At 42.2% G+C, this 14,549-nt stretch overlaps 1 protein-coding gene across 1 annotated transcript in view; it reads left to right on the forward strand.

Moving 5' to 3' along the window:
• Window positions 1-14,111, forward strand: part of COL26A1 (collagen type XXVI alpha 1 chain) — a gene marked incomplete at both ends in the record, with an annotated part of 188,679 nt that extends 174,568 nt beyond the window's left edge. The window contains 6 exons of the mRNA XM_083357935.1: window positions 2,853-2,914; window positions 4,311-4,373; window positions 7,765-7,809; window positions 10,619-10,663; window positions 13,121-13,205; window positions 13,954-14,111. Of these exons, the coding sequence (XP_083214061.1) occupies window positions 2,853-2,914; window positions 4,311-4,373; window positions 7,765-7,809; window positions 10,619-10,663; window positions 13,121-13,205; window positions 13,954-14,111 (458 nt within the window). The remainder of the gene's footprint in view (window positions 1-2,852; window positions 2,915-4,310; window positions 4,374-7,764; window positions 7,810-10,618; window positions 10,664-13,120; window positions 13,206-13,953) is intronic.
• Window positions 14,112-14,549: the final 438 nt, after the last annotated feature.

Here is a 14,549-nt window from a genome sequence, read left to right on the forward strand (position 1 = left end):
TTTCTTTCTTTCTTTCTTTCTTTCTTTCTTCCTTCCTTCCTTCCTTCCTTCCTTCCTTCCTTCCTTCCTTCCTTCCTTCCTCTTTCTTTTTCTTTCCTTCTTTCTTTCCTCCCTCCCTCCCTCTCATCTTTCTTCCTCCCTCCCTCCCTCCTTTCTTTCTTTCTTTCTTTCTTTCTTTCTTTCTTTCTTTCTTTCTTTCTTTCTTTCTTTCTTCCTTCCTTCCTCCCTCCCTCCCTCCCTCCCTCCCTCCTTCCTTTCTTTCTTCCTTTCTTTCTTTCTTTCTTTCTTTCTTTCTTTCTTTCTTTCTTTCTTTCTTTCTTTCTTTCTTTCTTTCTTTCGAATCGTCTTAAGTGGCTGGTCCACAGTAGAGGCACTCAAAAGTGACTTTCCATCAGGATGACAAGACGTTCTTTCTCTTATTACTGCATTCCTGCATTGAGCCTTCAGCTCATTTCATCCCAGACTTTGATATATGAGGGTTGCATTAATTATGAAGGCAGATTCAATTGCCCTGGTGAGTGTCTGGAGCTCTTGGGGGTTTCAACTGAAACAATTAAGGCTACAAGTTTGGAAGGAGCCCACACCAGTCCCTCCCTCTCCCCAAAGATTGGCAAGTGTAATTAATAGTCGGCGTCTGGAAGAAATTATATCACTCCCCCTCCCTTTTTTTCCCCAGGTAGGGTAAAGCCATTTGAAGGCAATCTCTTAACGATGCAGCATTAACAAGCAGATCAGTCCAAATAAGCCTTCTCCTTCTGCCAAGCAGTCAGCTGCTGCATGCCAGGAAGGACTCAACGCTTGTTAGGAAAGAGACGCCGGGAAGTTCTAGCCTGTCTGGAGTCACAAGAATTCTCCAGGGCAAAGATTTGGAAGCGGGATCCAAAATTATGCCTGGCAAGTTATATAGGTGGCGTCTGGATCTGTCACCAGTTCAAGGGAAGATCACCTGCTTTGCTTGCAGAAACACAAGGTTCAACTCTTGGCACTGCTTCCTAAAAGCAAGGAAGGAGTGTGGGCAATCTGAAACATTCAGATTTCAGCAGAAAATTGCAAAGAAATCACAAGTTTCCTGCTGCTTTCCAGCCATAAATCAAAACAAATTGGAGGTGTAAACTTTTGTTCAGGTTTAATACACCTCGCCTGTGTAAAATACCTTTAAATGTGCCAGTAAATCTCCCTAACCCTAACTAATTCAGAGGTCCTTACTGTATCACCATTTTTTAAAATTCAGGCTGTTTTATTTTTCAAAAAATATAAAGTAAAATGAATCTGGCTGTTCTATTACTTCTTGCCAAAACTTGTTCCAGAATTGCAGAAATAAATTGATTTTTCAAGTTGGTTTATTTTTTTGCAAATGAATGGAATTAAAAGCTTGAGAGTTGGTTATCCATCATTTAAATTTCTCCAGTCCCACACATCAGCCATTAATGGGTATTCTAGAGCAGGGGTCCCCAACCTGTGGGCTGTGGCTCACTAGTGGGCTGTGAGGGGTTTGTAACCGGGTGGCGGAAACGGCCGGCGTGCACATGCACGCACATCCCCACTTGCATGAGCAGAGGGCAAGTGTGAGAGTGTGGCCTATTTAAGTGAGTGTCAGGTGCATGTGCACACTGCTTGTGTAAATTTAGGTGCACACGTGTGATTGCTGGCCTCATGTGCATAACCATCCCCTCTTTCCCCCTCCCCCTGCCAGTTTGAAAAGCTAGAAACATTGGGGAACTCTGTTCTGGAGTGTTGTGTCAAATTGCCAAACTCCACTATATCTTTAAATGTGAAATACCATTGTATGGTATCTCTGTATTGTTACAAGCTTCCAATCATCGCATGCTAGGCTCTAAATCCTATTTGCTCTCAACTGCTCAGATGATATGGAATGCCAAATGTTATTAAAAATAAAAAGTGAGAAATAGGATTGGAATATTAACCTGAAGTTCTGACCATCAAAGGTGAATCCAGTTCCTTGATGGGTAGGATCAGCCTATCAAAGTAAGCCTTTTTCTACCCTTGTCCTAGCCATGAAGAAGCAGCAACTCTGTTTGGCTGTCCATCATTTGGATTTCTCCAGTCCTGCACATCAGCCATAATGGATATTCCAGAGTGGTGTGTGAAATTTAAAGCTTATAATGAACTTGTGTTGGAAGCTGAAAGAAAGCACCAACAATGCCAAAACACATCCTTATAATAGAAAGCTAGCATGTCAAGATCATTGTCTATCCTTCTCCCTATGCTTTTTTTTGTGAGATGCAGGGCTTTTTTTGTCATAGAACGCCCAGAACGGAGTTCCAGTACCTTTTTTGGATGGAACCTTGTAGGGTAGGCAAGGTGGGTTGTATGATGTGTGTGAGTTCCAGCACCTTTTTTTTTTTTTTTACAAAAAAGGCACTGTTGAGATCCAAAGACCACTTTTTTGGGATCCTCCACATTTCTCCTCCAACAAAAAAGAACAGATAGATGAATCCTAGATGATGATCTAGAGCAGGTGTGTCAAACTGCCGGCCTGCAGGCCAGATGCATCATCCGGAAGCTGCGCCCACCCCATTGCCAGCAATGGCAAAACCATCCCGATATATTGCGCCATGTCACGTGACGTCGCGAGTTTGACATGTCTGATCTAGAGTTTTCCTCAGCATGATGCCTCCAGATATATTAAACAAAAGAGGTTAATTAAATCATCTAAGCTCATGGCAGCTGGGAATGACAGAATTTGTAATCCAACATATCAGGATATCATTGGCTTGACGAAAGTCTGGAATCTTGCAACTTTTAATTCAGCATTGCTATTTGTATCAGAATACACATGTGCATCAAGTAATATGCAAATACTTAAAATACATTAACATGTTTTTCACCAGGCCCACCTGGATCTTCAGGCCCCAAGGGAGCCCCAGGGCCAATGGGAGCACCCGGAGTACAGGTAGGCAAACCTTTTTCACACACTTGTTGAGCCTTTTCAGGTCAAATTAAAGTGATTTTTTTACTAAGCTTTAAAAACATTACTGTTAACATTTCCTTTTGGAAAAGAGGCACGGTCGTAATAGTTTGATCTCCCTGATTCTGCCTTTCTGTACCAGACACATGATATAGTTTAACCTTTCAAATGATGTACAACCCATATAGTTATAGGTATTACTCAACGTACGACCACAACTGAGTCCGTTGCAGCCAACCTTTCAAAAGAGCACCAGCCAATGCACAGAGGCCACCTGGGGCCATTCTGGAGGTCTGCCTCATTAGGGCAATCTCAGAAGAGCCTAATTTTCCAGGCTGACTGATTTGGAAAATCACGTCCTTTTGAGTGATTGTGAGAATTGCAGCTGCTTCTGGCGGCAGCGGGCGGCTGGAATGGCACAAGGGGGCCTCTGTAGTAGGAAGGCCACACATTGCATTGACTTTCTCTTTTGGAAAGGCGACCTTCAGGAGAGGGTCAGTAGAGCAAGATGTGCTGGGACAGGGATGAGGCCCAAGGCCTCTGAGGCCCTTTGAAGTGGAATGTGGGGGAAAGACTGCCTGGTGGGGGCAGTTGCAATGTTCCTACAGTCAGTCATAAGAGCGTGTGGATTGGTAAGTGCATGGATTTTCAACATGTGATTAGAGGAGTACTGCAATAGCTGAAACTTTGAGTACAGGTCATTTGTCCCTTCACTCAGCACCATTGTAATTTCAGTCACTGAACGAATGGTGGTAAGTTGAGGAGTACCTGTACTTTTTCTGCAGTGCTGAAGGATTGCTAGTTATTGACATAAAGCTAGGCTAGAAAAAAACACCCCATGTTGTGTAAAGTCAGCATTTGTAACAAAAATGCCATAAATATTAATAATAACAATAACAACAACAATAATAATAAATAGGGGCAATGGTGTTTGCAGGTCATGGTAAAAACAGGCAAGATAAATGTGTGATCTATCTGTTTTGAAAAAGGCGATATTTTCTACCTATGAAAGGATCCAGCACTCTGTATTAATACGGAAGAGATTCTGTGATATTACAATAATATCTTGTATTGTTTATGTTATAGTAGTGAATTCATTGGTAAACCACTGACTATTGATAAAACCTAAGACATAATTATTGCTGAAGGAGCCGTCAGAGAATACAGCTTTTCATAAGCAATATAACTTTTCTCAGTTTGGGCTGTTTTAAGATGTGTGGACTTCAATTCCCAGAATTCATTCATTCAAACTTAGCAATTTTAAGACTTCTGGATGTCAATTTCTAGAATGCTGGCTGGGGAATTCTGGAAGTTGACGTCCACACATCTTAAAACAGCCCAGGATGACAAACACGGTTCTAATGTCTTTGCTTTCTATCAGGGCACTCCTGGTTCTCCTGGACAGCCTGGGCTGAAAGGCCCAAAAGGTGATCGAGGCGAAAGGGTAAGCCAATTTTTAGATTTGTGCCATTTTACAGATCACTGGTGTGGTTCAGCAAATCCCTTTTATACATTAAAAATATGCACTATGAACTTTGGGGCAATGTTTGAGTCAATGGACACAGTTCGAATTTTGGAAGCATGTTTTTGGTATGCTCCCATAATGGCTGTTTGGCTTGCTCACTTAAGAATTCTTTCATCTACACCAGTGTTTCTCAGTTGACAACTTTAAGATGGCTGGCTGAGGAATTCTGGGAGTTGAAGGCCACACATCTGAAAGTTGCTAAAGTTGAGAAACGTTGTTCTGCCCCTTGTTCTAAATGCTCTATACTATCCCAATTGACCTGTTAAAAGATCTGGGCAGCTAGATTTGCTCCTGAATGAATCACAAGACTGTAATTCTTCTTTGTTTCCATTTCCTAAAAATTCACGTGGGGCTCACATGAAGCCCAGAAACATTTATAGAAATAAGGATTAAATTGGAGGCTATTGTTGATCTTACAAAGAGGCAGCTTTCCATTTTTTTTAATTAGTGAGGAGGAAGTCTTGCTGGCATCAAAGATGTTTCCTGTAGCAACCTTCATGTTACGTGATGCAATTGTGATATTGGACTGACTAACTCCACATAGTACTGGCATACATCACAAGGTGGTGTATTGCTTGCTCTTTGGTAACTATACAATGTCAACGTCTCAGCTCATTCTCATCGTTATTGTCTGTAGTGCATGGGGAAACTATCATTCATGACATAAGGAGCTCTGATACCCCTGCCTGCAGGTAGTCCTCGAGTTACAACCATAATGGAGCCTTCCCATCACCACCATAAGTCATGACAGGCATAAATTGGGTCAGCCATGTGATTTTACAATCTTTTTTGCAATGGTTGTTAAGTGAACCCATAGCAGTAGCAATAGAATTTTAGGCTTATATACCACTCCATAGCACTTTACAGCACTCTCTGAGCGGTTTACAATGTAAAAAGCATTATTTGCATATTCCCGCCCCCCAACAATCTGGGTCCTCATTTTACTGACCTCGGAAGGATGGAAGGCTGAGTCAACCTTGAGCCCCATTAGGATCAAACTCCAGGCTGTGGACAGAGTTGCCTGCAATATTGCACTTTAACCACTGCACCAACAGGGCAAACTCATGGCTTGCTGTGAGCTAGTTTTGCTGAAAACTGAAAGTAAGTGCTGGTTTTTGGTCAAACCATCATAAAATGTGGTTATGTGAACATGGGATGCTGCAAATAGCAGTAAATGTAACCTGGTTGCCAAGCGCCCAAAGTGTGGTCATGTGACTGTGTGGGGATTGACCGTTGGAACTTTGCAACCAGGTTGTAAGCCCCTCCCCCATGTCTGTCTGTCAGAACTTTGAATGGTTACTAAGCAATCGATCGTAAGTCAAGGACTATCTGTATTCAACAGCTAAAATGAAATTTTTAAAAGATTATTAAATACTGAGGCAAAGCATCAATCCAGATTCAGAGGGGAGGAGGTGATCAGGCATAAACTGTCCACACTGTACTTGTTGGCACCATATTAAATCAAACACATCTTCACTGGTGCAGCAAAAGCCCAGAAAAGAGTACAGTTCTATAAGGACTTACCAACTGGTATGAGGCAATTACCTTCAGGCATACCAAATCATCTCTTTGAGTCTGGATTATAGCACAGTCTTACACAACACAGTGGCATATTTACTGTCAGATATTATTTGGTCCTACAATATATTTAATGACAGATATAGTTTGGTATACCTGAGATTATTATGATATCAAGAGAAGGGTCGTAGATGAAAAATTGCACTTCAGGCAAATTCATATGGAAAAAAGCTGTTCTTCAAAGCAGGTGGGCCCTTAAACTATTCTCTCTTTCTCTTTCACTGTTCTATACTGCAGTTCGGTAGATCTCTGCTGATTGACCCAAAAGGGAGTAGCTTCAGAACTTCCATAAACTCTTGTCCTGAAGGTGCTTTTTCAGGAGGCAACTGGACTTTCTTGTTTTTCTTTGAAGACATTTCGCTTCTCACCCAAGAAGCTTCTTCAGCTCTGACCAGATGGTGGGAAATGGAAGGATTTATATTCCTTGCAGACAGCTGGTCATTTGCCTTCTTTTAGAACAGGGGTGTCAAACTGCCGGCCCACGGGCCGGATGTGTCATGCGGAAGCCGCGCCCACCCCATTGCCGACAATGGCAAAACCGTCCCGATAAGTTGCGCATCATCACGTGACGTCCCAAGTTTGACATGGCTGTTTTAGAGAGTCGTTGGGGCCATTTGGAGGTTTTCTGTGTCCTCAGGGTCACCTGAGTAGTGCAAATGGGTGTGGAGCCTTCTGAATGCAGGATGTTTTCTGCCCTGTTCCTGTAGTCTACAATGTTTTCTGGAAATCTGTTCATTTTCTGAAAAAGCATCTTTGGGACGATGGCCTGGATGGCTGAGGATCTTCATAGACATCCATAAGATCTTGTTAAAGGCAACCAAGTGGATGCTCACAAGAAGATTCTGAACAGAAGAAATTCTGTTTTTCTTCCATTGGTCAATGTGGAAAAACAGCCAATGCCACTGGAATGTATTGAACCCCATACATTTCAGAACAAAATACAATGTACGTTAAGACCAATGTACATTAGGCGCAAGAACCAATTATTATACATTCTTCTACACCAATTTTAGTGGTTAAGGTGCTGGATTGGAAACCAGGAGAGCATGAGTTCTAGTTCTCCTTTAACCATGAAAGCAAGCTGGGTGATTTTGGGCCAGTCACTGTCTCTCAGCCCAATCTACTTCACAGGGTTTTTATGGGGAAAATAGAAGGCAATAATGTTATGTCTGCCATCTTGAATTTTATATAAAACTATGTTAATATGCTGAGATAAAAGTCTAATAAAAATAATATTTTTCCAAGGGTCACTAGGAATTGTCTATAGTTCCCTTAGTGTTGGAACTGCATTGCCTCTTCAGAACTTGAAATCAACTTTGCTGGCATCTTAAAAAGCCTTATAAACACATGTTTTGAGCAGACGTTTAATTTTTGTTGGATTTTAATGTTTACTGTTTGAAGTTTTTATTGAAAACTGCCTTGAGGTTGGTAACTCATTAGTACGGTACTATTAAAAAAATAGTAAGAACAATAATACAAATAAGCAAAAGGATCTCAGGTTTTGTTCCCAAAGCCTTAGTTATTTCTTTTTCTAAAAGGTATCTCATTGTATCAAAACACTACATTTACTCAGTTTTATTTAATGTTGGTCAAAAGATTTTTGATTCTACATTCTGATGCTCATCTATCCCTCTGATCTATCCCCTTCTCATATAAACAGACAAACATGGAATTGCTTTAGCTACTAACCTAGCAGCTGGACTTTGCCATTAATTGATTTTACTTCTGACAGGGGCCAGCGGGGCAGACTGGTGAAAGAGGCATTAAGGGTTTTCCTGTAAGTGATTTATTTATGTGTGTCCATGTACGTGTGTGGGTTAATTTCACCCAGGGAATAAAGGTTGAGCTTCCACAGCACCCCCAGCTGAGACACCATAACCAGTCTTCCAATAAGCCAGGAGTCTCCAAACTTAGCAATTTTAAGACTTCTGGATGTCAATTTCTAGAATGCTGGCTGGGGAATTCTGGGAGTTGAAGTCCACGAGTCTTAAAGTTGCCAAGTTTGGAGACCCCTGCAATAAGCTCCAGGGGATCAAATAGGAACTGGGCCACACAGCAAGGAGAACATAAGAACATAAGCAGGATCTTTCATTTGTCACACTATCAGAAACAGGTTAGCCACCTCCATAGCATGACCTTTGGTCACAACCAAATTGTCCCAGGCACTCTTTGCTATCCCACTTCACAAACTTGATGTGAGTCCTGACACATCTCTCTCCAGCCAAGTCTTGGTAACAGATGACAAGTCATAAACATACATATTATTATTCTACATAGAACTGGCAACATCTTGATGCTGGGGCAACCCCCAATATGGTCACTTAGGCACTAGGGTGAGGATGCTAAGCTAGAAGAGAGATGAGTATCAAACTGCCCATTACTCTTCTCTAATAGTCAGCCCAGCTCTTATCTCCAACCCATTACCTCTTCTAACATTCACCCTTCATACTGCCTCCTCTTAGCTCTTCCTTGTTTCCCCTCCCAGGTGCAGGAGTCCCAAAAGCCACACCTCCAGCTCACATTCATTCCTATTCCATTCACACATTTTTCCATTCCCACTCTCTATCCCTCTAATGAGTATCTGACCTAGCCACTCTGCCACTCCCTTGGTATCAATCCACTTCTGCTCCCACCAACTCATCTCTTCACTCTCATTCCACCCATTTTTAAAAATTTCCTGTGACTTTATTCCCCCACTGCCCATACTAACTGGGGCACCAGGAGTCCTAGCCACCCCTTAGGTTCTCCCAGGTTAGGTAGTCTAACCTCTTTCCTATCCCATTTAGGCCAGCATCTTTTTGATGTTAATTGATTACGCACAGATTGTTTAGCACTCCTTCCTCTGTGGCTCCGTCCAGTCTCATCCCCATCATCGTCATTATCAAGACCCTCTTGAAGGACCAATAGCAATCACCCAAGGTCTCCTATTTAGACTCTGTGCCTTGTATTCAATGACTGGTTGCAGCTTCAGGCCAATGCTCTAGTCTTGGCCTCCAAAATGGCCTCCTCCCTGGAGCACTGATTTAGATCCCCATCACTCTCTCACCACCCACTGACCACTTGTTGGGGTTCCCTACTGTCCATCATTCACTTTCTGGATCACTTGATAGTCTTCATTGCCCCACATTGTTTCTCGCAGCACTAGGTTTCATTCTGTAATCCTCTGGTTTTCTTTATGTCACCTCTCTCTTCTTCCACTCATATTATTTTGTTTGCAACGTCTCTTATCTACTTTTCTTACACTCTGTCCCCTCTGTCTCCTCCTTTTCCTTTACTGCTGACTTCTTTATTCCAAATGAGTCCACGTCAATCTTCATCTCGGTTTCCTGTATGATTTGTTCTCAGCTCTCTCTGTTACTTTCCAATTATGGTTCTATCACAATATCCAATATTGCTACACTGGCTGGGCCTCTTATATTGCCTTCTTCTCCTGGGATGGGTGGGGGGAGGGAGGAAATGGGTCACTCTCACCAATCAGCAACCCCTCACAGCCTCTAGCCCTGCCCATTCATGGGCATGATTTTCCTGACTGCCATGAACTTGACAGTTGGCCAGATCTGTTCCTTTGTCCAGCTCCTCTCCGGACTTATGCTACTGAAACTTTGAAACTGGGTCATAAGTATCTTTTGAGGGGGTCTGTTGTAACTTCAGACAGTTGCTAAACCAGTCATAAGTAGAGGACTACTTGTAATCAATGCTAATTTGATGGCACAAAAATGAAAAAAAAGAAATCTATTTATACCTATGTTTCCTCCTATTACTTTACTCAGACTTATTAGTGGCTGGAATTTTGGGATTTCTAGCTTAAGTAGATCCAGAAGACGTTAGATTAGAGAAACAACGTAGAAAAACTATGTAAAAATGGATTCTTCCATTTTTTTGTATAACCTCTCCCAGTATATTATCTTTCTGTCTTTTTCTTCTGTCACTGGTAAAATCTTTTTCCGTCCTTTGCATTCAGAGTTTTTTCCAAGGACAGTCATCAGAGCCAAGTTTCTTCTGGAACATCCTGTTACTCAAGCCAGGCCTCTGTTTCTAATCCAATGTTTTTGTTTGTGAAGAGCTCCTTCTTGGGTGGGCCAGGAGATAATTTTAAAGTACGCCACTAATGGATAGTGTATTTCAGGAAGAGATCAAAGCTGATGCGTATTGTTAATGGAATTCAGATCCCACACTTGCCCCTGGAGTGCTGTTTCAATAGGCACAGGTGTACCATTGCTGAAGCAGATGACCACAACCACTGCTGGCTCCTAAATATTTTTGGCAAGCCTCATTATGGTTTGCTTGGTTTCATGAATCTACCCATTAAGTTTGTAACCCCTATCTTATTCAACAACCAATAGCATTAACTAAGCTAGTTAAGGGTTTTCTTGGAGAAGACAGAGTAGCTTTCTCCAGCCAATGTTGGAGGAACAGCTGATGAGAATTGAGAGTCGAAGTCCGGCACTTCAGGAGGAGACAACATTGGGGAATGTAGAAGGAGACTAAGAGCTTGAATCATAGCATACCTTTGGTTCTATCCCTCTTTACTAATGGAAAGACACCGTTGAGAGTTTGATATCAATTTCTATCTGTTTTTTTTTTAGGGTGAACCTGGTAAGAAAGGTGAAGAAGGAGACCGAGGTGCTGATGTAAGGATGCAACCAGCTTTTCTGAATTGTGTCAATCATCTCTCCTTGTGCTGCTATGTAAATTTATCTAGCACTGAATTCAAAAGGCCATCTTGGGTTGAGAAGCCTATTCTTGGAGTTCATAAAAGGGCCAGCTTTTTTAGCCAAACTTCTCGGAAAGTAGGAGAGATTCTTTAATATTTTGTGTCCTGGAGGGCTTTCCTTGACAAGTGGTAAAGCAATACATGCTTTTTGCAACAAACTAAAACTGACCACCACTTGAGGTAAACGAGGTGACAAAAAGAGAGACCACCTGAGACTTGATGGCATTTGATGTAGCAGATTCACTTCCTAAAAACTCTCCTTCGCAATCATTACAAACTCAAAGCTTCCCAGTTAATTCAGATTCAGTCAATTCCCTGATTGTATAGTTGGTCATTCGGGGAAGGGCAGAACTAAATATAAATCTGAGCAAGTGATAACTCAGTGTACACCATTTTCTCTGAATTAGGTTTTGGCTTGGTTGCTTACATCTGTTTTCAAGTCACCTCCAGACACTAATTCAGAAGTTCCTGTCTCTGTGGAAGAAATAACTGGACATAGGAGATGGGGGAAGGAAAGAGAATAGGTGCCTTCTGCATATTAGTTGCAATTCAATTTTGATCCTCCAGTTGATCTTCTGTGCCTTAATTCAGGTAAAGTTTCAAAAGCTGGTCAAACAGAATGGAAATTTGCAGGAGTTTAGAAGGTGTGGAGTGCAAGAAAAATCTTCAAACACCACTATATGAGATCAGGGTCTGGTCCTTAAATGTGAAATGCCATTGTATGATATCTCCATGTTGTTATCAGAGCTTCCAGTCATTGTGTGTCAGGCTCTAAATCCTATTTGCTCCCAGTTGCTCAGATCCTAACAAGATGAGATGAAATGCCAAATGTTATTAAATGTAAATATCAAGTGAGAAATAGGATTGGAATATTAACCTGAAGTTCTGACCATCAAAGGTGAATCCAGTTCCTTGATGGGTAGGAACAGCCTATCAAAGTAAGCCTTTTTCTATCCTTGCCTAGCCACAAACAAGCAGCAACTCTGTTTGGTTGTCTATCGTTTAGATTTCTCCAGACCTGTATTTCAACCATTTTTTGTTTTTTTATTTTTATTTTAATCCCATTTATATTCCGCCCTTCCCTGAAGACTCAGGGCGGCTTACAATCTAAGCACAAATCAAATGTGCTTAGCAATAGCCTTCATTCTATGTATATGCCTGCTTATTAGGGCTTTTGCCCCCCCCCAAGCGGCATTATTACAAAGTCAGCTTATTGCCCGCAACAATCTGGGTCCTCATTTTACCTACCTCGGAAGGATGGAAGGCTGAGTCAACCTTGAGCCTGGTGGGATGCGAACCTGCAATAATTGCAGGCAGCTGGTGTTACTTAAGGAGGCATTAGCCCACTGCTCCACCAAGGCTCCACCAAGCCATTAATGGATGTTCCAGAGAGTTCTGTGAAATTTAAAGCTTCTAATCAACCTGTGGTAAAAGCTGAGAGAAAGCACCAAGAATGGCAAAATGCTCCTTGTAATAGAAAGATAGCATATCAAGATCATTATGCTGTTTTTTCAAATGCTGTGTATCTCTGTGTGTATGCACGCAAATGTGTGGGTACTGGTGAATCCACCCATATTGTAAACCAGAGATCCCCAACCCCCAGCGTGCAGCTCACTATCAGCCCATGGCCTGTTCAGAACTGGGCAGGGAAGTGGCAGGCAAGTGTGTGCGTGCGTGCAGCTCCACTTGCATGAACAGCAGGTAAGAATGCGTGCACACAGGTTCGCCCGTCACTCACATGGAATCATCCCCTCTCCCCTCGCCCTGCCCGTCCGCAAAGCCAGAAAGGTTGGAGACCACTGTTGTAAATTAAAAACAGGTAGTTGTCACCTTATGTCTTATCACTTACCATTCAAAGGTATGACTGATCCAAAAAATGGGACTTCAAAGTTCTGATGGTTGGGCCTCTTCTGCAGTCACATGACCAAATTTCAGGTGCTCAGCAATACGGTTGTATTTAGAGTCGTTTGCAACATCCCTTGGTCACATGACCACATTTTACGATAGTTTTACCAAAAACTAGCACTAGCTTCCAGGCTTTGGCAAAATCACACCCATAGCAAACCATTGACTTGCTTGATGAGCACAGGGTACACTTAGTGACTGCTGCGGAAGAAGATCATAAAATCGGGTCAGTCACCTGATTGACCCTGTTTTATGATCATTACAACATGTGACTATAATGGGCAGGCTCCATTACAGTCATAGGTCGAGGACTACCTGTATCAACCATTTTGAAACAATGCAGCCATCCCTTAAGAGGTTAAATGAGTTACTGAAATACTTACAATTTGTTTTAAGAAAAGGAAAAGAGGAAATATGAGTTTAACACCATGCACAAATTTCTCTCCCTTACCTTTTCTCTCCTCTGTAGGGTGAAGGGGTCCAACAACTGCGGGAGGCCTTGAAGATTTTAGCAGAGAGAGTGCTAATTTTAGAACATATGATAGGGATTCATGGTGAGTGCCGGCAAACCTGGTTTTACTTGAAGGGACCTGTTTGCCTTATCTTAGAGGGGCAATGTTCACTACAGGTCCAGTTTAAAGACCCTCAGAAGGGAGAATTTATTATTGTCTGTTCAGAACTGCAACCCCTGGACATTTGATCATACAGGCATGCAGCTCAGCAACCCGCTTTTCTCTTTTTATGAGATGATGTGCGGCATTTTTGTCTAAATTTTAAAATGGATTTCTACATTTGTAACTTGGATATTGAAATTTTAAGCAAAAACCATGCCATGTTTTGGGTGATGTTGTCTCATTTTTGGAAGGGCAAAAGTGGGCCCCTTACAGTTTGGCTAAGTGTGGCAATACAGTAAGAGCAGCCACATGTCCAGAACACTATCCATTTATGACATTTTAGGGTTCTCTTCTGCCTATTTTCCCCACAACAAATGACATCCCAGTGGGGCAAGGCGGGTTGGGAGAGAATGTCTGACCCAAAATCACTGGCTAGAACTCAAGAGGCCCCCAGTTTCTAGTGCAACACTTTGACTGCTACACGAAATCAGTTCATGATTAGTTTTGATAGCAGTTGATTGCAGTATTTATAATTTACTGCCATTGATTTGTCTGCCTCTCAGGCAGCCAAAGCTTTCAGACATCCCTCTTTCCAGGGAGATGAGGGTCTTCCGTGGCCAGGGCATTTCCCGCTGCCCCCTCCCTGTCTTTTAAACAACACACCCGTCCCGGTTTCCTTTGTTTTCAGATTCTTTGTCTTCCGTTGAACCAGGCTCAGGACAAGATGTGATCCTGGGCGCCCCGCTCCGAGCAAACCCCAAAAACAAGCGACACCATTCGAACCAGATCCTTTCTTCACTTCTGGACGACAGCAAACCCAGGGCGAAAAGTGACCGGAGACAATAACACTTTAGTAAGGTCCCTTATGGTCCTCTCCCTTTCAGTTGTGCAAGGCAGTGCAAATATGTGCAGAAGTGTTGCCAAAAGATCCTCTCTCTTACTGGTCATCCTACTCAGCAATCGCTTTGGTACCACCTTGGCTGTGAACAGTGTTTTTCAAAGGGTAATAATTATTTGTTGGGAATTTGAGAAAGTTCTAATTCACTCACTTTCTACTGGCAAAAAAATATCAGAAGGAATTTGGCGACACCTTTTCTAACTAACAAAATTTACCCAAAAGCATAAGGTTGTGTGAAGTTGTGATTTTGTTTTTGTTTTTGGAGATTCAGGTCATAGTTATCTCAAATATGCTTTTCCATGAGGCAACTGGACTTTTTTTTTCTTTGAAGACATTTCACTTCTCATCCAAGAAGCTTCTTCAACTCTACTGGTGGTGGGAAATGA

This window comes from Vipera ursinii (assembly GCF_947247035.1).
Source record: "Vipera ursinii genome assembly, chromosome: 1".
NCBI classification, from domain to species: Eukaryota; Metazoa; Chordata; class Lepidosauria; order Squamata; family Viperidae; genus Vipera; species Vipera ursinii.